The 26635-nt window shown below is 34.3% G+C and overlaps 1 protein-coding gene across 10 annotated transcripts in view; it reads left to right on the forward strand.

The window, feature by feature from the left end:
• Positions 1 to 26635, forward strand: part of PPP1R12A (protein phosphatase 1 regulatory subunit 12A) — a 142953-nt gene that overhangs the window by 68058 nt on the left and 48260 nt on the right. For 6 of the 10 annotated variants that reach the window (XR_009054579.1, XM_057740665.1, XM_057740663.1 and 3 more), the window contains exons 3-8: positions 7045 to 7163; positions 16154 to 16313; positions 20168 to 20312; positions 21713 to 21787; positions 22630 to 22718; positions 22866 to 23041. Coding sequence is in view for 9 of the 10 variants with exons in the window: in XM_057740665.1 (XP_057596648.1) it covers positions 7045 to 7163; positions 16154 to 16313; positions 20168 to 20312; positions 21713 to 21787; positions 22630 to 22718; positions 22866 to 23041 (764 nt within the window). In the remaining variant the exon portion in view is untranslated. Of the gene's footprint in view, positions 1 to 7044; positions 7164 to 15880; positions 15915 to 16153; positions 16314 to 20167; positions 20313 to 21712; positions 21788 to 22629; positions 22719 to 22865; positions 23042 to 26635 lie in introns of those variants that run through there. The other 4 variants (XM_057740667.1, XM_057740662.1, XM_057740666.1 and 1 more) reach the window with 2 other exon arrangements.

Below are 26635 nucleotides of genomic sequence, written 5' to 3' on the forward strand. Positions count from 1 at the left end.
AAAGAAATAGAAGCTGTGAAGAAGAACCAGATGGGAATTTTGAAAGTGAAAAATCTAGGAACCAAAATAAATAGCAGATAGGCTCAGCAGCAGAATGGAAGGGATAAAAGAAAGAATTAATGAACTGAAAAACAAAACAATAGAAATTACCAAATCTGGGCAACAAAAAGAAAATAGACTAAAATAAAATAAACAGAGCTTCAGGGGCCTGTGGAACTATATCAGAGAACTAATATTTATGCCATTGGAGTCCCAGAAGAAAAGAAAGAGGGCATAGCTGAAAAAGTATTTAAAGAAATAATAAATGATGGCTAAAAACTTACTCAAACTTGGCAAAAGATATAAACCTACAGGTTCATAATGTTCAGCAAATTCCAAACAGGATAAACCAAAGCAGTTCTAAAACCTAAAGCCAAAGTAAAAATCTTGAAAGCAGTGAGAAAGAAACTACTTTAACATTGGGGCAGGGGGGGTTGAATTAAAGCAGACTTTTTTAATTTATTTATTTATTTGATTTATTTATTTGATTTATTTTTTTATTGGCTGTGCTGGGTCTTCGTTGCTGCACACGGGCTTTCTCTAGTTGCTGGGAGCAGGGGCTACTCTTCATTGTGGTGCGTGGGCTTCTCGTGGTGTCTTCTCTTGTTGAGGAGCACGTGCTTTAGGTGTGTGGGCTTCAGTAGTTGCAGCACATGGGCTCAATAGTTGTGACTCATGGGCTCTAGAACGCATGCTCGATAGTTGTGGCACATGGGTATTTGCTCTGCAGCATATGGTATCTTCCTGGGGCAGGCCTCAAACCTCTGTCCCCTGCATTGGCAGGCAGATTCTTAAACACTGTGCCACCTAGGAAGTCCCTAAAGCAGACTTCTTAAGTAAAGCAGGCATCAGAAACATGGAGACCAGAAGGAAGTGGCACATGTGTCAAGTTGAAGGAAAAGAGCTATTATTTTAAATGTTTTTTTTTTGTTGTTTTGTTTTTGTTTTTGTTTTTTTTGGCACACGGGCTTAGTTGCTCCACGGCATGTGGGATCTTCCTGGAGCAGGGATTGAACTCCTGTCCTCTACATTGGCAGGCGGATTCCCAACCACTGCGCCACCTAGGAAGCCCAAGAGCTATTATTTTAAAGAAAACTTTTAAAGGTCCCAGGTCAAAACTTTTTGTTTGGATTCTTACTGTTACAGTTATTTTCAACTATTTCTTATTGTGATATAGAACTTTAAATATGAAATACCAAAGTGCATTCCCACTGAAGATGCATAAGGTTATTTACATGGATTTTATGACTTTTGTTGCTCAGAAGCTTCCAAAAGAAAATAGCATTTATTTTTGGAGTTAATAGTATAATGTTCTACTTACCCATCTTTGAAAAGTTTAGGTAGCTTAGTTTACATAATTCTGTCTCATTGGATGGCTTTGAGTAATTCATTTGAATTTTCAAGAAACAACTATTTCAGTGGTTTTCTGACTTCATGTTGTTTTTATTGTGCTAAATAAAAACATAACATTAAATATATCATCTTGACAGTTTTTAAGTGTACAGTTTAATACTGTTAAGTATATTCACATTGTCTTGCAACAGATCTCTAGAATTTTTCATCTTGCAATACTAAAACTCTACCTGGTAAATGCTGATTTTCCCTCCTCACTCCCCTAGCCCTTGGTAACCACCTTTCTATTTGCTGTTTTTATGATTTTGACAACTTTAGACACTTCATATGCATGGAATCATACAGCATTCAGCCTTTTGTGACTGGCTTATTTTGCTTACCATAATGGCCTTGAGGTTCATCTATGTGACAGAATTTTTTTTAATTAATTAATTAATTTATTTATTTATTGGCTGTGTTGGGTCTTCATTGCTGCTCACGGGCTTTCTCTAGTAGCAGCGAATGGAGGCTACTCTTCATTGCCGTGCATGGACTTCTCATTGTGATGGCTTTTCTTGTTGCAGAGAACAGGCTCTAGGCATGCAGGCTTCAGTAGTTGTGGCACATGGACTCAGTAGTTGTGGCTCACAGGCTCTATAGAGCACTCTCTGTAGTTGTGCACATGGGCTTAGATGCCCAGCAGCATGTGGGATCTTCCAGGACTAGGGATTGAACCCGTGTCCCCTGCACTGGCAGGTGGATTCTTAGCTACTGTGCCACCAGGGAAAGCCCCATAACTTCTTTTTTAAGGCTGCACTGACATTTTGATTTTTAAAAATTCATGTATTGAATACATGAAAAATCAATGAATTGATTAAAACGACTTCTTGATACTAGTTTTTCTACAGTAAATAAGAAAACAAGGTACATTAAGTTTGGACACTAAATATATTCAGCTCTTGCTGATGAAATGTCTTTGTCTCTTTGTTCACTGTGTTCTCATTAGCTTCTAATTTAAAGACAAAGTTTTAATTAAAACATCAAATTTTTTGAATGAACTATTTCCCTTTCTCCAACAGTCTCTTCTGTGGTTTGGCTTTTGACAGAACTCAGAATCCAAGATAATTAATAGCGACTGTCAAATTTGTCTTCCAAATACAGTTAACACTGAATCATTCTAAGCCAGATAAGAATCCTACCCATCTAATATACCACGTCCAAGTTGCAACCAATAACTCGGTTAACAATTTTACACCTTTTATTAGGTTTTTTTAATTAATACATATGCAAATAGTTTTGTAGAAATCCATTTGGATCATGTCTTGATTTTGAGGTTTATTAATTATCCAAAATTATTTATCGACCCAAAGCTGCTAGATTATTATAAATCTCAGTAAGCCTAGCAGTTTACTGTTTTCACTTCAGTAATTTATAATGATTTTCATTATTCAGTAGGTGGCCTCTCTTATGTTGGCTTCTTTTGTATTGCTTGAGGACATTATTAACCACTGTTAAGCAAATAAAAGCCTACCCTTTTTAAAAAAAACAGAAAGCCCTGAAGCATTCAAAAATGTTGCCCATAGAAACAGCCTAATATTCTGACTTTCAGTTTGGGACTCCTATGTGAAATCTTTGTGGTTTGTTTTCTTTTTTCCCAAGAGACCTTAAAATAAATATAGTGTATTTTTCCTAATCAGCAGTCCCATGAGCTGCTTTTAATACCCCAGCCTTTTCTGTTCTGAAGGAAATCTAGCTGTTTTCAGTATCTCCAGGGGTCCCACAAAAGTGAATTTCTGGTATTCCAGATAGCCTGTAGTTTGTTTCACATTGTCTTAAACATTGCTTCCTAAATGTGATGATTTTACATGATATGGGAACAGATACAATTTTAATTTTCCTTTTAGACATTAACTCATTTAAACATAACACAGCCCTGTAACTTTTCTGTAAACTAGATTTCAAATGTTTTAAGTTAATGAATATCACACAGCTGTCAAGAATCAGAGATGGGAACCAAACCCAAGTTCTGTAGCATTTAACTGTTTATGGTTTTTTTTTCACCCAACCAATCTTTGAATGGCTTTTTGATATTATTCATGGTAAATAAGAATTAATGCCATGGGGTTTTATTTACTTATTTATTAGTATATCTTTTTTTAATTTACATTTGCAAATAATGGTTCTGGAGAGCTGGAGAGGTTTGTGAAGTGTATGCATCCATATTTATACCTAAACTTTTGGCTCAGGGATTGCTCCAGGCCCTACTTCCTGCCAGCAGTTTTCAGAACTTTACTTATTAGTTTCTCTTAACATTCTTCCTGTTTATATAAATTTTGGATTGTCTCTTTTTGGCTTTGACCTGTTATTTCCTTGAGACTCTGCTTCTCTCTGCTGTAAGCACTGAAGCCACTCTGAGGTCTTTCTTTTATTCTGTCTTTACATCCCGTGAATGATTTCTAATACCTAAGCAAAATATAAATGGCTTTATGTAGATATCTCTGATTGTTTGATTGACATTTTGCCTAGCGGAATACTTACATATCCCCCTGGAGCATAGCACAGGTTCTACTCCACTACTGTCTTTTTTTTTTTTTTTGCTCCAGATTTATTTGTTTGTTTGTTTATTTATAGTATATCAGTGTTCTTCATTAGTTTTATATTACATTTTTTAAAACCATGGGACAGAAAAAGTGTGCTTCAATTCAAATATGACTTCTGTTTGTGGAAGTCCCATGAAGATCATAAAAATGAAACATTGCTTTGTACAAGGAGAAATGTTTATAACATATTAAGTGTAAAAGTACCAGTCTACAAAATGGCATGGTAACCATTTTTGTGGTCTGATATACATACACAAAATAAACTTGCTGCAGAAAACTAGGATAACAAAAAAATCCCCCTCTCATCCTCAAAAAAACCACAGCTAATACAAATCCCTCCTAATGTGGGACTTCCCTGATAGTCCAGTGGTTAAGAATCAGCACTTCCACTGCAGGGGATGCAGGTTCCATCCCTGGTCAGGGAGCTGAGATCCACATGCCACGTGCCTAAAAAATTTTAAAAAAGAAATTAAAAAAGCAAATTCCTCCTAATGTTACCTCTGTTAACTTTATAGTGTATATTCTTTCCTTCTCTCTTTCTCTTTCCATGTGTGTATCTTTTAAAAGTTACATCCGCACATGGATATCGATATCTAGTTAGTAAAGTCCTTCTTAAAGCAAAAGACTGACAGACCTGACTTCATACAACCTTTAAACTTCACTCAAATACAAAATACTATAAGAAAAAAATTTTTTTTAATGTGACAATATGGAAAAAATATTGGCGACACATCTGTTAGTCAGAAGTAGGGAATAACTTAGTTTTTTGTGTATCATTAATTAGTACCACCATCCATCTATCACATACAAGTCAAGAACTTCAGTTTATCATACATGTCTTCCTCACCCTCGCTTCTCATATCCAGCTCATCTTTAGCATCTCCTAGTTATCTGTGGAATTTATCCATTTCCTCCATCGAACTCAAGCTTCCACCATAATTTTTGTCTACTGCTGCAGTAGCTCATTAGCTGGTCCGCCTACTTTTATTCTTTCTCATTTTGATTTGTTTTCCATACTGCACAAAGTGGTCTTTTTGAAATACATACTTGATCATTTCAGGATCTTACGAAATAAATACTCACTGACCTTTGAGGGGAAGGTCTGCATTTGTTTTTGCTTACTGACATATTCCTGACATGTAACATAGTGCGAGATATATAATAGACTCCTGTCTTAGTCAGCTTGGGCTGCTCTAAGAAAATGCCATAAACTGAAAGGCTTAAATAACAGGCATTTGTTTGTCACAGTTCTGGAGACTAGAGAGTTCAAGATCATAGTGCTGGCCAATTCTGTGTCTGGTGAGAGCTCTTTTCCTAGCTTGCAGATGGCTACTGTCTTGCTGTGTCCCCTATGTTGAGAGACAGTAAGCTCTAGTCTGTTCCTCTTTAAAAACATTAATCCCATCATGAGTTCTCCACCCTCATGACCTCATCTGTACCTAACTACCTCCCCCAAAGCCCTACCTGCTAATACCATCATATTGGTGGTTTGGGGTTTCATCATGATTTTGGGAGGAATACAAAACCATTCAGTCTATACCAACACCCATAAGTATTTCTTGAGTTAATACACACATTAAAAATAAAAGCAAAAGATGTAAATAAGAAGTTCACAAAAGGAGAAAATACAAATGCTAGTAAACATAGCCAGATATTTTCAACTTCATGTGTAATCAGGAAATAAAACAGTGATAAGATACTTTATTCTCATCACATTGAGAAAAATTTTAAAGATTGATAATCTCAAATGTCCATTTAAGAACACATCCATTAGGAGGATGGCATTAAATAAAAGTATGATCCAGCCATATTGTGGAATATTTTTCAGCTATTAGAAGGCAGGTATTACATACCAGCATTTAAAGTAATCCCATTAGTTTTTGTTTTACAACAAGAACTTCAAAAGTGACTGTGTATATTTGTTTATATACGCACACATAAATTCATAACAGAGGTACCAGAAAGATATTTGCCATGCTGTTGATAGTGTTTAATCTCTGGGGAGGGAACATGATAATAGAAGGAGAGGTGTACAGTTGTTTTTTCTTTTTTTAAAACTCTGCGGGTTTTTTTTTTCTTTACTGTTTTTATAATGTGAATATTGTCATGTAGCCTGTAAAAAAAAATTTACAAGTAAGAGATTAATTAGGAACATAGGAAAAAAGGGGAGCCATTCTTTACATATAGAAAAGTAGAATCAGGGATGCCAAAAGAACATGGCTTAATCTGGAACTACAAACAGTTCCATATTGCTGGAGTCTAAAGTGTGTGATGCAGGAAGGAAGAGGAATGAGGCTGAAAAGAAGACAAAGGCAGATCAGTAAGGGCTGTGTATGTTTTCTCCTAACATGGACAACCATTCAAAGAATTTTAAGTTGGGGGAATTGACTCCAGTCATGTTAAATAGATGATTCTGGGAGAAGTGCAGTTGGCATAGTGATAGAGATTCATAACCGTTTTGTATCTGGATCCCTTTGACAGGTTTGATGAAGCCTGTAACTATGTTCTTAGTATTGTGTTTTGAATACATAAAATAAAATACTAAGTACAAAGTATATATGTGCTTCTTTAGTAACACATTAAATAAAAAGACCTAGTAGTTGGTCTAATAATTACCTTAATTTCAAAATAATGATGAGCATAAACAGTATTTTAAGATATCTGTATCAGCTGAATGACCTTCTGAATTATGCCCATGAACCCCAGGTTAAGAACTATTGCTATGGCAGAAGAATGAAAGCATGAAGTTCATTTAGGAAACTAGTCAATATGGAGATAATGAAAAATCTCAGTGGAGCCAGTCTGAAATAATCCTATGAGAGACTTTGTAATTATTTAAAAATAATATTTTTGTATTAGTTGATGTATGTACATTATAGAAAAATTAGGAAATATAAAATTTTGAAAAGAAAAGAAAACATGCTTTATTACAGTTTCTTAAACCTTAAATAATGCCTGTGCTGTCCTTGGTATTTATTGCTGCTTTGCGTAGGAGCTTGCCTTATTAGCTATGCATTTAGTCTCATTTCAATAATACCATCATTGCTTAACTCTCTTCTCTTTAATTTTACAGGTTTTTGATTGGTCAGGGTGCACATGTAGGAGCTGTCAACAGTGAAGGAGACACACCTTTAGATATTGCTGAGGAAGAAGCAATGGAAGAGCTACTTCAAAATGAAGTTAATCGGCAAGGTAATGTAAACCAACCTAAATGGCAAATATGTTTAAAACTGTTTTGTAAAGAATATGGTACTTACTGGCACAACAGTGTAAAGCAATTATACTCCAATAAAGATCTGGTAAAAAAAAAAGAAGAAGAATGTGGTACTTTATTTTTTTCAATAAGTAATTTTTGACATTGAAGGACAATTGTAATTTGGGAAAAAAATCAGTTTACCTAACAATATGTGCAGTAAGGTTCTACTTGAAAAAATGTATGATTTTTAACTCTACATCTTTTAATATTTTTTAAATTGAAAGAAGTATCATAAGTGACGGGGTCAGGCATAAAATTATCTGTCAGTAAAAGCTTTGGAGAGAAGTAAAACAGGCAAAGTAGATAAGGAATTGTGTGGGGTGAATGACACATTGCACATTTAAAGAGTGTTCAAGAAATCCTCACTGATAAGGTGGTATTTAAGCTAAGGTCTTATTGATTGAGGTGATGGAATGAATCATGTAGGTCTGGGGAAAGAACATTGCATACAGAGGCAGTGATGAATTCAGTGATGGGAGGGTGCCTGGTATTTTCAGAGAAGCAGTGAGTGTGACCCATATGACTGAAGCAGGCAGAACAAGGAAGAGGCTGGAAGGAGGTGAAGTCATAGAAGTAGCAGTGGACCATTTCACACAAGACCTTGTGGGCCATTGGGAGGAATTTAGCTTTTAATCTGAGTGAAGTAGTGAGCCAGTGGAGGGATTGAGATAGAGGAGTGACATGATCTGACTTACTTTAGAATGGATCTCTCGGGCTATTGTGTTGAGAACAGATTGAAGGAGGTAAGGGCAGGACTAGCAGAATGGCAAGGGCAGAAGTAAGGTGGTGGTAGACAAAGTGATAAGAAAAGTTGGATTTTAGATATATTTTGAAGGTTTGGCCAAGGAGATTATTGAGTGATTAAAAGTACGGTGTGTAAGAAAGAAGAAGGCAGGGAAGATTCTAAGGTACTTTGAGCAACTAGTTGGGTGAAGTTTTTGTAAGACATGGCAATATTGTGGGGAAAGTAAGTTTTGTAGGGAAAGTTCAGAGGTTCATTTTTCAGGCATATTAAGTTTGTTTCGCGTATTAGATAGCCAAGCAGTTGAATATGTTAGTGGAGAGAGGTACAAGCTGGAGATACAAATTTGGGAGATGTCAATTTATAGATGAGGAATGATTGCTTATGGGTAGGACTGATGAGTGTTATAAAAGTGTTTGTGATAATGGTTGTACAACTCTGCAGATTTACTAAAAATTACTGAATTGTATACTTTAAATAATGTGTGAATTATATCTCAGTAAACATAAAGCTGTATAATCCAGCAATTCCTCTTCTGGGCATATAACCAAAGAATTTAAAGGAAGGTTTCAAAGAGATTTTTAGTACACCCATTATTCACAATAACTGAAAGATGGAAAAAAACCAAGTGTTCATCAATAGATGAATGAATAAACAAAATGTAGTATATACTTACAGTGAAATACTATTCAGCATTAAGAAGGAAATTCTTACATATGCTACAGCCTGGATGAGCATTGAGAATATTATGTTTATGTGAAATAACCCAGTCACAAAAAGACAAATACTGTATGAGTCCACTTACATGATGTACCTCAGGTACTCAAAATCATAGAGAAAGTGAAATGATGGTTGTCAGGAGCTGGGAGGAAGTGGGTATGGGGATTTGTTGTTTAATTAGCATAGTATTTCAGTTTTGCAAGATGGAAAGAGTTCTGGGGATTGATTGAGCAACGATGTAAATGTACTTAACACTACTGAACTGTCTACTTAAAATGGTTGTTAAGATAGTAAATTTTGTTACGTGTAGTTTACTACAGTTACGAAAAACTAATATGTATGTAAATAACTGTGTGGTTTCCACTGTATTAAGTTATGTTTAGGCAGTGATTAAATGAGTATTAATCAGAAGAAAACTGTGTTTTACCGAAGGTATGGAATATTGGTTTAGAGAGTTGACTCCTACTGAAGTGTGGTTCATCAGGAAATAAAAACGAAGAAGTAGAAGCTAAGTCAGTCCCTTGAAAAGAGATTTTTATTCTTTGGGATTAGGAAAATTCATAATGACTACCTGGTTGTTTAAAAAAATCTTAGTCACTAAAACTGAGGAAATATTTAAATGCCTAAATAGAGTGGAGGCATTGTAACAAGTGGCTGAAGGTACCTGGAGCTCAGGAGAAACAAGGCACACATTAGAAAAGTGGTCATAAACTAGAGCTTGGATAAATATACAGAAGAGCTTTTAACAGCTACATCCTAATAGGCAAGCAATTTTGAAGTAATGGGATCTTCAAGACTTGAGGAAGCTGGAAGAATGGCTATAAAGCATCACAACCTAGAAAGAAGAGTACCTTATCTGGTCCATCTTTCCCTGATGAGTGCCCAGATAGACAGCAACAATATTGTTTAATATTAGTTAGCAATTATTATAAACTGGGAAAGACATGGAGATGTACTGAAAACTTCTTGTCTTTGGTTTCCTTCTATATGAAGGAAACTGTTAGCAAGGCAGATTTTAGTTATGATTCATTCAGTTTTGATTAATGTGCCACAGTATATGTTCTGATTGCTGGGTATTTTTTTTAAAAGACCAACTTGTTCTTAAGGATTTCACAGTGTAGTAGAAGTGACACATATATAAACAGAGCCTCACAATGCAGTGTGCTAGGTGCTAAAATATAGGAAGGGACAGAATGATGTGGGAGAACAGAAAAGACTATGACTAACTGCTTGCAATAGTCAGGAGGGGTTTGAGAGTGATGACATTTGAGAGAGAGTTTGCTTGGCTGAGAAGGGGGTTGGTGGACAAAAGAGGCATGTCAGACAGGGGTATCAACATGTGCAATGAAAAGGAATTGGAGACATAGCATACATGGAAAATTCATTAGAGTTGGGATGGAGTGAAAAAGTCAGGATGGAATTAGTACAGAGTTGAGGCTTGAAAAGATTAGGCTGGAGCCAGATGATGGACATCTATTTTGTAGGCATTAGACAGATGCAGCAAAGATCCCCAAGCAGGAAATTAACCTGATTGGATTTGGTTTTTAGTAATAAATTTGATGGTAATCTGAAGGATGAATTAGAATGGGGGATGCATGGTTGCCTGCCTTTCTTGAAGAAGACTCTTCAGTTAATCCAGGTGAAAGATGAAAAGGGACAAAATGATTACACTTAAGATGGAAAAGAGCAAAGAGCCAGGGCTGTTTTCAGAAAATAGTAACGTAAAATTAAAACAGCTTGGTGGAGAATTGAATGTGGAGATGAAGGAAGAATTGAGGCCAGCTAATTTGCCTCCTGAAGTTTCCAGTTTAAAAAGTGATGATTGGATAAATTCACATGGGAAAATGTGGGACAAAGCCCAAACAGATTTAGAGAGTGCATGAATTTGTTTTGGGACATATTGAATTTATCGTTGCTAAAGCACATCTAGATGACAGTGTTCAGTGCACTTTTGAAATTTAGAATATGTCAGGATGGAAAATGTAAATCTGGGAAAATAATAGATATGGGGAAATTCTGGAAAATAGTATATAATGTGACCCTGAAACTGAGACGTGAAGAGCTGATACTAAAAATAATGGCTGGGCTTCCTAGGTGGCGCAGTGGTTAAGAATCCACCTGCCAATGCAGGGGACACGGGTTCGAGCCCTGCTCCAGGAAGATCCCACATGCCGCGGAGCAACTAAGCCCGTGCGCCACAGCTGTTGAGCCTGTGCTTTAGAGCCCGTGAGCCACAACTATTGAGCCCATGTGCTGCAACTACTGAAGCCCATGCGCCTAGAGCCCATGCTCTGCAACAAGAGAAGCCACGGCAATGAGGAGCCCGCGCACCACAATGAAGAGTAGCCCCCACTCACTGCAACTAAAGAAAGCCCGCACACATCAAAAAAGACCCAACACAGCCAATAAAATTAAATAAATAAATAAATAAATAAATAAATAAATAAATAAATAAATAAATAAATAAAATGGCTAACTCTTACTAAATAATGATTATTTGCCAGGCATTGACCAGAAGGCTTTACATGCATTATTTCATTTCATCCTCACAGCAATTCTGAGAGGTCAATGCTACTATCACCCCATTTTACAGATGAGAAACTGAGGCTCAGTGACTTGCCCAAGGTCATACAGGTAGGAAGTGGTGCTGTGTGTAGTTCAGTCCCAAACAGTGTAACAGATACCTTGAGCCCACACTCTTTTTATCACTGTACCATACTGCATTTTTTTAGGAATGTCTGCTAGAAAATATTTCATGATGTTCATTTTATTCATATAATGGGCATACATGAACTTGTATAACATAACTTTATTCCAAAGAAACAAAAGATAGGGACATCTCTAATACAGTTTAACAGTTATAAAAAGAGCACCCTAAATATATCTCTAGTAATGACAATATTTCTCAAATTCTTTATCCTGGTATGAAGGTTATTATTTAATATTTTAAAATTCTTTAATCATTCTTTTGGCTCTTATTTCTTTTTCTAATATATTTGATTAACAACTAGTCATGCTTAAGTAAATTGCCTTTGAAAAGTAATGATTGAATAGTAAATGAAAGTATTGATATTTCTGGTTTATGTTTCAATGCAATTTTCTTTAGCTTGGGACACAAGTCAATTTTTGCATCACTTAGCTAACCAAATTCCAATTTAATTTTATTTTTTCTTGCCTAAGAATTGGCTACATTTCAGGGTAACATTCACTGTTTTTTAATAGTAGTGACAGATGTTAAATAGTCTAATCACTGTATTATATCACACCCAATTTAGTTCAGTATACATTGTTTTCATTGTTTAAAAACCTTGCAATTATAGATGGATTAAGGACCAGTTAAATGTATTGTAAGATCGTCTTCCTATTAGACCACAAAGCAGTAAAAGCAGAATCTTAGACTTTTAGAACTGATCATGATAATTAACACCTTAGTGCTTATTCCTGATCTAAACAGTTCATATATATTAATTAATTAATTTAATCCTTACAACAACATTGTGGATAGGTACTTTCTTTACTCCTGTCTTACAAATAAAGACAGTAGATTAAGTAGATTAAGTGTCTTGCCCAAGATAAAAGAGCTAGTAAGTGACAGATCAGGGATTGAAACCTAACAGTCTAGGTTCAGATCTGTTCTTAACCCCTTATGCTAATATTCAAAGAAGTTAAGGCTTTCTCACGGTTGCTAGCCTAGTTAAAGCACTGGAATTAGAAAACAAGTATTGTTGGGACTTCCCTGGTGGTGCAGTGATTAAGAATCCACCTGCCGATGCAGAGGACATGGGTTCCATCACTGGTTTAGGAAGATCCTACATGCTGCAGAGCAACTAAGCCCATGCGCCACAGCTACTGAGCCTGCGCTCCAGAGTCTGCAAGCCACAGCTACTGAAGCCTGCGCACCTAGAGCCCATGCTTCGCAACAAGAGAAGCCACTGCAGTGACGAGCCTGCGCACCTCATTGACAAGCCCACGCACCACAACAAAGAGTAGCCTCCGCTTGCTACAACTAGAGAAAGCCTATGCGCAGCAATGAAGACGCAAGCAGCCAAAAAAATTAATTAAAAAAAAAAGTCTTCCATTAAAAAAAAAGAAAACAACTAACATATAATCCAATGAGATTTAAAAAAAAAATTTAATGGTCTGTTGCTCTAATCAGTGGTATTTTTTAAAAGATTTTAAGAATAAGAGTGTTATTGTTTTTTGTTTTGTTTCTAACTGGATTTTCTTAAGCATAAGAAATTTCCCTTCACATGTACTTTAATTTTAAACTTGAGTTGTTTTTATATATAATTCATATAAAGGCACAATTTGGTGGCAACAGAGGGTAATTGTTTCGTAATTAGGTGAAGATAGCATGAAGTTAGATAAACCCAGAAGTAAGAAGTAGGTATTTTTTTATTTCAATTCCAGAGGAAATTTAGAATAATAAAAGACAATAAAAGTCAGACTATTTAAGATGGTAAAGAGAAAAGAGATAAAGATAATAAAGAGGTTCATATTTTAAAAGACATAGTAAAAAAATAAAGTGTAAAAAAATAAATCAGTCTGAAAGACATATAGTAAAGATTATTCTTAATGTATTACAATTATAGCTTTATAATTTATTTTATGAATAACATTAGAAGGTATCTTAAATAAGATGGGCTGATAAGCTTTTGAAGGGAAATTTATATATGTATAAAATTGCTTTATTATAGAAATGATACTTTGGAAATAAAAATTATAATAGCTTTTGTTCATTACATATATATTGTGATTTAAATTGTTTTTATAAAGTCTATTTGGAAAATCTTATTGCAGGTTTCTTCACATGTGGTAATAAGATCTGTAGTTTGAAGGTGACTTTACCTACACTTCTGTAATCTTGGGGTTTTAAAAATATTTTTCAGTTATGGCCTATTTTTTTAAGATTGAGCTTTAGTTGTGTCTTGAATAAATGATAATTTACTAACCAAGCAAGATAAGGATGCATTCCAGGTAGAGGATAATAGCGTGCACAACAGCACAGGCACATGATGTACTTGACCTATGTGAAGATCTGGATGGTTAGAACACTGGGTGATGATAGAGGAGAAAGACTAGAGATTAAAAATGCATTGAGACCAAATCATAAAAGAGTTTGCTACACTAAAAACTTGAGCTTTGTTTTATAGAGGTGAGCAATCATTGACAGATATTTATAGAAAAGAGAGATGATCATATTTTGATACAGAAAAACCAGTCTGGCGATGATGTGGGGAATGACTCAGAAGGGACTGGGGAGAATGAATTAAGGGCCAGCTGTACTCGTCAAAGTGTGAGACAAGACATGAACTAAAGTAGTGATAATGGGCCATTAAGGAGACATTTTAGGAGATGGCAACTCAAAATCTGTTGACTAATTGGATGGAGGCTGGGGATTAGGTAAAGGGAGGGATTAAGGATGACTACCAGGTTTCTGGGTAAGTAATGGAACCTAATATAGGAAATATAAGACAGGCAGCGAGCAGATTGGCTAGGGAAAATTGAGTTAAGATTTTAGCATTGAGTTTGAAGTGACTGTGGTATATTATTTTGCTCCAGACTCAGATATCCAACTAACTCTAATTAAATGGTATCTCAGACTTCACATTTCCAAAATTGAAAATTTAATTTTTCTAGTTGCTTAGGCTAAAAACCTTTTATTCATCCTTGACTTCTCTTTTTCTCCTGCATCCAAACTAACAGCAAATTCTGTTGGTTTGCCTTGAGGAATCCAGAATCTAACCTCTTTACTATCTTCACTGCTGCTACCCTGGTTCAAGTTACCATCATCTCTTGCCTGAATTATTGTTAGCCACCCAATTGATACCTCAGTTTTTACTCTTAACTTCTCAGCTTAAGTGATCCTCTTAAATTGAGTCGGATGTTGTCACTCTGCCCCCTGCTCATTGTCCTCACTACTCTGTAGATACTCTGGCCTTCTCTGAACCAGAACATTCCAAGCAGGCTTCTACCTCAGTGCTTACCACAGACAGTCCCTGACTTATAGTGGTTCAGTTTAATGATTTTTCAACTTTATGATGATGTGAAAGCCATACACATTCAGTAGAAACCGTACTTCAGATTTTGAATTTCGATCTTTTCCTGGGCTAGTGATATGCAACACGATACTCTTTAGTGATGCTGGTCGACAGCAGCAAGCCGCAACGCCTCGTCAGCCACGTGATCATGAGGGTGCACAACCAGATTGATACACTTAACCGTTCTATACCTATATGACCATTCTGTTTTTCACTTTCAGTACAGTATTCAGTAAATTACAGGAGATATTCAGCACTTTATAATTTATTTATGAAATAGGCTTTGTGTTAGATGATGTTTCCCAACTCTAGGCTAATATAAGTATTCTGAACATGTCTAAGGTAGGCTGCACTAAGCTATGACGGGTTAGGTGTATCAAATGCAGTTTTGACTTAGGATATTTTCAAATGAATGAAAAATTCCAACCAGACAGCTGGATACATGAATATGAATTATAGGAGGGATCTTAGCTGAGGAGTTGTGTGTGTATAATTATTTTTTTACTCATGTATTTATGTATTCATCGTTCATTTAGTAAACATTTACTGATCCCTTTTACTTTGTATCAGGTACCCATCCAGATAGTGAGGATATAAGATTAAAAAGCAGTAACTTTACCTTTTTAATAAGCTCATTGTCTTCTGAAGTGTATTGTGGTAATGTGCTATTTATTAAATAGATAGCATTTGAAGCCATAAGATAACATGAGATCACTGAGAAATTTCAGGATTATCTTTTCTATTTTAATTTTTTTCTCAGGATGTCAGGCTCTTTGAAGGTCCTGTTCCTTCTTGAAATCTCCCCACTGTTATCACCTTAACCTAGCATAGTGCTTAATGTTTTCAAATGAATAAGCGTCTGTATAACTTACTAAAATTATAAAACCGGTACTAATGGTATGAACAATGTACTGTGTTGGAAAAGGTAAGGTGTGTTGGTAGAAAATAATGTGTTTTAAGGTCTGTTAAATTTTAAATGAGGACAGGACCTCCAGGTTGAAGTGTTCAATAAACATTTGTACCTAGTAGGCTAGAGTTGAGAAAACTGATCAAAGCAATGGATACAAGTTTGAGACTTAAATACATACGATCATTTAAAAAGACAAACTTTTTTTTTAGACCAAAGGATGATATACCTTGGGGAATATTCAAATCTTCAAAAACAAAAGGAATGAGCAGAAAAGGTAAAAAGCCAAAATAATATTGTAGAGCAAAAATTAAATAGTAGAGAATGCTAATAAAATATCTGCAATATTCCCACATTTCTTTACTTACCCAGCTTGTTCCAAGCAGCCCATTTTTCAAAAATAAAATTTTACTTTTAATTTTCACTTAAACTTGAAATGTTTTGGATAATTTTATTTCTGAACAAAAACATTTTCTATAGAGAAAAAATGAAAAAAATATATTTTTATTTTACCAGGGGTTGATATAGAAGCAGCTCGAAAGGAAGAAGAACGAATAATGCTTAGAGATGCAAGACAGTGGCTAAATAGTGGCCATATAAATGATGTCCGGCATGCAAAATCTGGAGGTACAGCACTTCACGTTGCCGCTGCTAAAGGCTATACAGAAGTTTTAAAGTAAGTGTTACTTCTCACAGTTGTTTTTCTGCTGTGCTTTGTTTTCTTTATTTCATTTTTCCTTTTTTTAAGATGCCTGCTAACGTTATTTTGAAATAGTTTATGAAAGTTATTTAATATCCGTTTAACAGAGACAAAGAGAAAAAACTACCTTGAATGTTACTGCTTCAAAGAAGAAAGTTCTTTATTTCACTCTCAAATTTTGGTTATTCTACTGTTGTTTTCTTTCATTCCAACTTTCCAATAAGTTAAATTTAAGTGTCAGACACCCATTATATGTTACCTTATTCTACTGTTTTCTTCCATTCCAGTTAGTATCAGACAACCTTTATATGTTACCTTCTGACCTAGTAAATTATTAGAGTCACTTTGAGATTCCCAGATAAGTTAGCTCTGGATACAAAGACTAAGAATGATGTTGTATATAAACATATTATGAAATTCTGAGAGCTTGATTCGTGATTACTTATTTACATGTAATTTATGTGATTTTTTTTTTTTTTTTTTTTTTTTTTAGATTTTTCACTACATGAACACTGGAATTCAGAGTGTTGTTAGCATAATATTAAATATTAAACCATAAGCAACTTAGACTATATAGGGTTGTATATTGATCAGCAAATATCCTTGAAAACAGAGCTCCTTTCTGTCACAGTAAATTTGTGTTTTGGTTTTTACTTATACAATGCAAAGGTGTTGGCAACTATATGAAAAAAATAATTCAGTGCATAACTTTTGTTATATGTATGTGAAAGCTAATAAGACTGGCCCTCAGGAAAGTCTGCTGCACCCTTTATGTTGCTTTTGTCCCACTTGGGCTTCTAATATCAATCTGTTCTCCTATTCCCTCTCCTCAGTAAAAACAGGGAAGAAGTGTAAGTGGGTCAGTTATTCCAGTTTTCCTCCTATGTCAGTCCCTGCTCACTTCAGTAACTTAAGCCTTCTAGAATAGTACAGTTAACTTTTAGTTAGTTTCCTTGTCCCATCTGTTTCTTTCTAATCCAAAACTTTTCAAACTTTCAAACCCCAGTAGAGCGGGTCATGAAATGAACTTAGTGAGTTGTGAACAGCATTTAAAAAGAAAAAATTGAAAATATCAAAGAGTATTGCATATGATAAAGGTATTTTGTTTCTTAAAATTCTTGTTTTTATAAACATATATATGAGTACTGGATTGCACTGTAAAATAGATTTCTAGACTGCTTCCAAGTGATCTTTGTAATTCAGTTGTCCAGGCTCTTAAAATCCTTCATTAAGATTCTCAACTGGAATTGGAATGAATTTTAAACTTCTCAGCTTTGCACCTAAGACCATTAGTCATCTGGCCATTCGTTCCTCTTTCAAGCTAAGCTGCTACCATTCCTCCTCAGGCATGCATGATTCCAGCTATATATATATATATATATATATATATATCTCTATTTGAAGTTCTTTCATGATGCCATAATGCCTACTCTTGTTTTTGTCTAGATACCTTCATTCACCATCTCTTCAACTTGAAAGCAAATTCCTTTTGAGTCTTTGACTCAGTTCAAGGCTCTTAAGCCTATGGGGGAAAAATGCTCAACCTCATTCATAATAAGTGGAGATAAAGCTACAATGAATTATCATTTTCCATCTGTCATATTGGCAACAATCAAAATGTTTGGCACACGGTTGGCAAAGTTGGGAAAAGGCATCCTTTTACATTATTGGTGGAAGTATGAATGACTATTGAGCAAATTTTATCAAAATAACAGTTATTCTTTGGCTTAGCAGAACTATAGGAATTTTTTTTTTTATAGTTATTCTCATTCACATAGGAAATAAGGTATGTGCTAGCAGCGTTGGCTATAATTGGAGTAGGAGAATGGTTGAATAGATTATGGTACATCCTTTCACTAGAATACTCTATAGCAATTTGAGCACTACTTATAGATATGGAAAGAGCACTAGGATGTGTTAAGTGTCAAGCCAAGAAAAGAACTATGCCTAATTTGTGTTTGTTTTTTAAAATTGTAAGTTGTATTTGTTTATATATGCATAAAATCTCTGTAAGGATTAATAAAAAGTAGTAGTATGTTTATCTATGGGGAGGGGAAACTGATTGGCTAAAGGTCAGCAGTGGGAGAATGACTTTGCTATATAGCCATTTATCCTTTTTTATATTTGAAACTTGTGAATATATTGCTTAGGAAAGAAAATATGAAATCAAAAATAAATAGAAGAGATCCATTTCAAATGTAACCCACTTACCCCTTCCCCAGCAAACACACACAACCCCTTTCAGTTAATATTTATGCTTTTCAGCTCTGCACTCCTTTTGCAGTTTCATCATAGAATCTGTCTGTGAGGGTTGATTGTTGTTTTATTTGACTTTTGTCCTCCATTAGAAGTTCTTTGAGTATAATAAATACTGTCTTGTTTTTCTGAGTATTCTTGCATGGCCTGGCGTATAGAGAGCCTTATGTTGAGGGGGGTGGGGGGTGGGGGCGGGGTGTTTCTACCTTTCTCTCCACAGTGACTCCCAAGTACTTAGAATTTTTTATCACTCATTATTATAGTTCATTTCCCAATGGGGGTATATTTTTATTATCTTATATTCCAGTATTATTTCTGTCTCTATTAATAAAGTATCTGATAATGCATATGTTAGTGGTCATATTTTTTTAACTTAAATCTTCGGACTTAATATCTATTAGCCTGTTTTTTAGATCTGCAGGCAGGTGACAGCCAGTGATGTGAGGTCATGGAAGGCTTATGAAAAATACAGATTGACAGATTGACAAAGCCCATCTTCTAATTCAGTGGAGCTGGGGAATCTTTTTTTTTTTTTTTTTTAAGCAGTTCTTCAGATGGTTCCACTATGGAACCATAATTAGAAACATCTGCTTTAGATATTGTTAGTTCTTGAAACATAAATAAATGGTTATACATTAGCTATCACTGCCACCTTCTGTAGGTAAAAAGAAGCCCTTTTCTCACGGTCAACATCTTGGAAAGTAAGGTAAAGGTTAACCAGATTTGAGTTATAAAGTATTTAGTGTTCGTCTTTGTGTGTGGGCCTGTGCTGTGTGCAGTTTATAGACACATTCTTTGCTCTCTGTGAGCTTAATTTCTAAATAAAATAAAGGTCAGTGTCACTATACAGTTAGAAGGGCATACTAACATTTATGCAACTCTTTGCACTGTATTAAAATGTATTCCTAAAAAAAAAAAAATGTATTCCTGTTTTCTAGCTTTGTTGATGATTAGAGTATCTGCTTTCTACTGCTACAGAAAAGTAGACTCGACCCCTCAGAATATTTGTTTTGTTTCTAACAGTTAGATTATCATTTTCCTGTGAAAATTTCCAATGGTAGATCATAAAGTTTCATGAAGGCTTTCACAAACCATTTACTTAACTGCAAGGCAACAATAACACTACAAATAAGTTTGATCCCAGTATATTTTTAGAACACGTTCAGCCTGAGATGATGTATCATATGGACACTTAAAAACATTCCCTACAATAAATCAGTTTAGCATACAAATTGATCCAGTAGTTTTGAAAAATTATAGACTTTACCATGAAAATTTCAGTTAGAAACTTATTAACAAGAATTAATCAGTGTCATACCAAACCATAAGACTCATCGTCATTAGGAATTAATTAAAACTGAATTCATTATTCTGGCAGTAACTCAAGATCCTCTGTGCCAGTGTCTTCTGAGAATTCTCTTGCCCTAGTTAATTTGTTGAGGGAAGGAGGGATTCCGAACTATGAAAAGACATAATATTGCAAATTTTTGTTAACTCGCATCGTATATAGCTGTTGATCATGTTCACTCATTTCTAGATTTTAATGATTATCTAATTCACTGTCATTTGTTTAGACTTTTAATACAGGCGGGCTATGATGTTAATATTAAAGATTATGATGGCTGGACACCTCTTCATGCTGCAGCTCACTGGGGTAAAGAAGAAGCCTGTCGAATTTTAGTGGACAATCTGTGTGATATGGAGATGGTGAACAAAGTGGTAGGCCTTTTAAATGTACTTTAAATATTTTAACTTTTAGAGATATAGTTTTAGTCTAAAAATATTATGAGATTGATTATAAATTATATAATTGTATAAAGTTTTATTAACTGTACAAAACATTTTGTCAGTCATTTATTAATTTTTATTATTAAGGCTTTTCCAGCTACTTATGAGGTGATTTGGCCTTGTTTGGCAAAGAAGGAAGTATTACTCTTTCAATAATAGTATTACTATATGTGTTGAGTAGATTTGGGTGCTTCCATTGATATTATATTCTTAGAAATTCATAAATTAAGAAAGTTTTGCAAACATATAAGGTAGAATATATTCGAATATTGAACTTTCTGGCATTCTGGAAACTTGTACCAGTAGGTTATTATAAGGGCTAAGCTGGCAGCAGGAAAAATCCTTACTATTTTTGGTCAACAGCTCTTTGAAATTTTCTTTTCCACTATGAATAAAAATAGATTGACAGATGTTCATCTGGACTGATTTTTGAAACTAAGTCATACCTGTGGCTGGCGGAACTTTTAAGTAGTTTAGAAATACATGTATTTATTTTATTACTCTACTAAGAATTTAATTAATTTTTATGGTGGTAAAATAGAAATAAGATCTCAAAAGGTTAAACTTGGAGTTACCACATGACCCGGTAATTCCACTTATAGCTATATACCCAAGAAAATTAAAACAGATGTCCACATAAAAACTTGTACACAAATGTTCATAGCAGTGTTATTCAGTATATACCAGAAAGCAAAAGCAGATGTCCATCAGCTGGTGAATAGGTTAGCAAAATGTAGTATCATGCAATGGAATGTTATTCAGCAATAAAAAAGAATGAAGTAGATACATGCTGCAACATGGATGAACCTTGAAAACAGTATGCAAATTGAAAGAAGCCAGTCACAAAGGACCATACATTGTATGATTCCATTTATATGAAATGTCCGGAATAGACAAGTCTGTAGTAACATAAAGTAGATTAGTGGTTGCCTCAGACGGGGTTGGGGAGGAGGAATGGGGAGGAGATTGCTAATGGATATGTCATTTCTTTTTGGGGTGATGAAAATATTCTAAAATCAATTGTAGTGGTGGTTGTAAAACTCTGTGAATATACTAAAACCATTGAATTGCATATTTTAAATGGGTGTCTTATATGTGAATTATAGATCAATAAAGCTGTTACCAAAAAAAGTAAGGAGAGTTATATCAGCTGATTCTCTCTCACATGGATCTCTCATACATCTCCTTTGAATCATATGTACCATGTTTGAGACCTACCATAAAAAGTGTTGTCTAACTTCTTTCTGTATAATCTTACAGGATCACCAAAGGCATTTTGTAATTTAATGATTTTTTTTTTATCATCACCAACCCCCTTGTTTTCTACGTAGGGCCAGACAGCCTTTGATGTAGCAGATGAAGACATTTTAGGATATTTAGAAGAGTTGCAAAAGAAACAAAATCTGGTATGTTTGATGACTGTCTAAAAATTGTCTCTATTAGTGAATTCTCCTAATAGCTTTGAATTTCAGACAGTTGAAAAAGTATTCTTGTGATGTTTTGTACTGTTTGGTTTTAAGTTATTCCTAGTGATGAAATTAAATGACAGTGAATGAGAATAAAGGAGTGGTGGTGGTGTTTTTTAGCCTTTTGTGTTGCTTATCCCCATTTCTCTAGCCTCCCCTTCCCAAAATGAATAATTCTATAATGTATATGTTCTTAATAATGGTATGCTTTTATAATTTCATAGGAAAGTTAACTGAGAAGATGGGGACTATAAAATCTCAGATTTCTAAACTAGGATACCCTAGATAAGCAAGGAGTTACATAACTAGGAAGCAGATATTTAAGTAAAATATTATTGGACATCCTAAATAATTAATAGACCCTGCTTTTTTCAGTAAACTAAAGTTGGAGGGATCTTAAAAAAAAAAAAAAATCCAACTTAGTCCTTTGTGAAGCGTTCTGGGTTTTTTGTTTGTTTTTGCTTTTGTTTTTGTTTTGCCTCACTGCACACACAGCAGGTCTTAGTTCCCTGACCAGGGATGGAACCCACACCCCCTGCAGCAGTCTTAACCACTGGACTGCCAGGGAAGTCCCATTTGTGGAGCTTTTTAACTGTCTAGTTCTTTTTATTCTTAAAGCCCCTTTCTTTTTAGGTAAAACTTAAAATCTTTTATTTGTTTTGTCTATTTTGTTTTCATTTAGTATTTGGGAAGCTGCTTTGTTACTATTTTAAATTCTGTATTTTGCTCATTAATATTATTTTAATAGTATTCTTATTTTCCTTTGCATAACTTTTATAAAGCTCCATAGTGAAAAACGGGAAAAGAAATCTCCACTAATTGAATCAACAGCCAATATGGACAATAATCAGTCACAGAAGACCTTTAAAAAGTAAGTAAAATATTAAAGTAGGTTTTGCTATTGTTTTAAATGAGTTGGCATGATAGCCACAGATACGATTGTTAGATTTTGTGGTTCTGAGGAAAATTAATGTATTTATAATGTATTTTGACCTTTCATGTTTATAATTATTTCAAGGCTTTTTTCTTTTCACAGCAAAGAGACATTGATTATTGAGCCTGAGAAAAATGCATCCCGTATTGAATCTCTGGAACAAGAAAAGGTTGATGATGAAGAAGAAGGAAAGAAAGATGAATCTAGTTGCTCTAGTGAAGAAGATGAGGAAGATGACTCAGAATCAGAAGCTGAAACAGGTAAAATTTGAAGGATAAAGGGATTTTCAGTGAATTTTGATGAAGTGTAAAGTAAGATGAGGTCAGGCTTTAATTTTGAAACTTTTCAGATTGGCATGCTGCTTGTTAGGATACCTCCCAAGCCTGTAAATTGCCTTTCAGGGAGTGTTGGAAATTTAATTATAGTTGTGATTTTATTGTTCTCTAATCACCTGGAGGCTCTTGATCACCTCTGCGTTTTACTGACCTATATTTTTAGATCTGAAGAAGGTGAAGAGGCTTCTAAGACTCCCTTTGGATGGTGCAGATAGGGTTAGATGGGCTCCCAGCAATTCAAGAATGTTCCTGCTGCTTTCTGAGACCTGAAAGTATAGGAAGCTGGCTCCAACAGCGTTCCAAATATTTCCTAAGTAATACTAAAGTTTTAGAAACTTGGGGCTGACTCAAGATTTTTTCCTGTAGAGGTATGGGGAAATTTACTTTGTTTTGAGAAATTTTAAAGATACAGAAGAATATAATAAACATTCATTTTCCAACTACCAGATCTTAACAGCTGTTGACATTTAGTTATATTTGCTTATAATTTTTCTTTTAATAAAATTAAAACATTACTGTTATCTTCTTGAACCATCAGCCCTAGTCTACTTTTCTTTCCTTTCTTCCCCAAATCAGTATCATGAGTTTTTTTCTGAATCTTCTAGCCATTTTTATGCTCTTATCTTACATTCAGAAGTATTTATATAGTAATTATAAGGTTGTTTTGTGTTTTTATTTTATACCCTAGGAGTTGTTATGCAACTTGCATAACTGCCTCCCTGTGTCTATGTACAAGAGGTTCTGTAATAGATATACTTAAAAATTGGATTATTGAATCACATTTTCATTTTTCATAGGTGCTGTCAAATTGCTTTACTATAATAATTTACATTCTTTTCCTTTTTATTGTCAAGGATATGGTTTCTGCATTTTTTTCCTCAGGCTCACATGTTTTAATAGATTTTGTTTACTGAATTGCTTTTATTCTATATTGGCTAATCATTCAAAATTTCTGAAGAGCATGAGATTCTATATTGCCATCTTTGAGTTGTATAACTGGCATTTTGGCATTTTAACATATTTATCAGAAAAGGTATTTCATTTCCATTAAGATTTTTATCGATGAAAAACTGTAATCATTATCAGGACCAGTTTGGTGATCATTGGAGCCCTACAATTTCTTGGAATCCCCATATTTTCTATAAACACAACAGCAGTTTTGAATCAGTTTATTTTTACTCAGTTAAATATTTTCTGTAAGGAAATGTGAGAAGCTAAAGTTTATTAAATAAACATGTCAAGGAACGTACTGATAATTCTGTTTCCCATTAAAAACATGATATTGCTAAACGGGCACAGTCTAGCTTTGTTGCCAGGTGATGTGTTATGGATTTCTTTATTTTCTTGGAGCTTACTAATCCTACAAGTAAATTATTTTTCAGAAATACACAAAAGAGTTTTTGAGATTTAAAAATGGCTAGATTCTGGTCACTTAGGGATTTAATTTTTTATTTATTGTTGTCACATTGCTGATCAGGTGAGTCAGCATATCTTTTGCCTTGGTGACACAGTAATATAGGTAAAATTGGAAGTAGAACAACAGGTAGTCATTGAATATTGTAATTTATTTGTATAACATGCTAATTAAAATATTTCTAGTTATAAAAGCAAATTATATGAGAATCAATAGGTACAGTGTTTAAGAACATGGACTGATTCATGCATGTAATTGTATATGTGGGTAAGTTATTTAATCTCTGATTTCTCTGTATAATCAGGGTAATAATACCTGCTTTACATGGATACTGTATAACAATCAACTGCTTTGTAATAAATGTGAATTTTCATATAATGTATAAAATTAAAGTCTACTAATTTAAACACGATTAATGTACATGCTTACCTAATAACACTTCAGTTAAATTTGTTCAGTTCATTTGAAAGATGAAATGATATCATTGAAATTTAAATTGACTCAGATACTTGTACAAATATTTAAAGTTATTTTTATGTAGTTAATCTCCTTTCTGTGAGACATGCCTTGGCCCCCAGTCTTTAGTAAAATATGTCATTACAAATCAAACTATATGCACATGTGCACACAAAAGCAAGGACTAGTGCTCAGATCTCTTAATTCGTGTAATAGAATTCAAGACCTGGAAGTCCAGATATCTCACAGAGATTTCTGAGATTTTGTTACCTAATTTTTTCTTAATTGGTCCCTTCTATACAACTCACTGTTCAGTATTAGGCACTAGGGAATTATTTAAAACAAAATAAGACTTCAGATTTAGGCCAGTCTTGCCACTAACTAGCAAGTCTCCTGACCTTTGGTTGGAATTTCCTTGCTTGTAGAAGAATTGGACTAGGTTATCTGGATGGTTCTTTAAACTTTTTTAAACTGTTCTATAAATATGAATAGAACTAATTACCATCAGATTGTATTAGTTCCCGATTTGGAGTTTAAGCATACCAGTCACTCTCTGCTGAGTTTCTCAGTGAGCTAACTTTAAATGTTCCTCTAAAGCATTGTACTTGATAATTTTGTTCTTCCTGTTGCTAGTAGCCAGTTGTGCCAGGAAAATTTGACTCTATCTCAAGAATTAATCCATGTAAATGCTGTGTGATTCCTTCTCTCTCACTCTTTTAATATCAACAAGGCTTTATCATACTTTATTTGGCAAGCTTGAGAAAGCAGCCATTTCCCTGTAGAGCTACAGCTTGATCTGACAATTTCTAAACTTTCTTTTTTTCTTTTTGTAAGGTTATTTCCCTGGGAAACTGTTTTATATTAAATAACTATTTTGCTGAATTTTTTTTCATAAAATATTTACCAAACTGTTTTTAATCATTCTTATAAATAAGATTGAGAATAGGAACTCAACCAAAAGTTTAATTTCCTTTCAAATGATTTATAAATTTTTGACAGGTAGCTGAGGGAATGAAAAAAGGGAAGCATAGTTTTGCTTTAAAAAAATTTTTTTTCCCTAAGACATGAAGTTTTTATTCTTCATTGAAATCAAATAGGTAGAAAGGGCTTCAGTAACATTTTGATAATGTTTACTTTAGACGGTGAACACCTGGGATTTGTTTCTTTACTATTCTTAAACCATAAGTGTTTGCATACGTGCATATGCATTCTTTGATGAATAGATTTCAATAATATAAAACAAATTTTTAAACCTAGAAAAAATAGGGGGAAAAGGAGAAAATAAAATGAAAACACATAGGTTGAACTTTACCTAGTTTGTTGTTTATTTCTCCTACTAGACTGTAAGCTTTAGGCAGTTAAGATATTTTGTCTTTTCATTGACTGATATATCCCCAGTGCCTAGGACAGTACTTAAGCTATCATACATTTAATAAATATTTGTTGAATTACTCTCTCCAGTTAGATGGATTGTTTTCCAGGAGGATGGTCTAATTAGAGTATGCATGATTTGTACTTAACTGTGCTAAATAGGCTTAGCTTCTGTTGAATGAAAAGAGGGACTTAACAATGAGAAAAAAGTTTATTAGAATGAATTTAGCTCATTCAGTTTATTTGAAAAGCTGTGGTTATAGTGATTTTTAAATGTG

The sequence above is a fragment of the Hippopotamus amphibius genome, chromosome 7, assembly GCF_030028045.1.
Source record: "Hippopotamus amphibius kiboko isolate mHipAmp2 chromosome 7, mHipAmp2.hap2, whole genome shotgun sequence".
NCBI classification, from domain to species: domain Eukaryota; kingdom Metazoa; phylum Chordata; class Mammalia; order Artiodactyla; family Hippopotamidae; genus Hippopotamus; species Hippopotamus amphibius.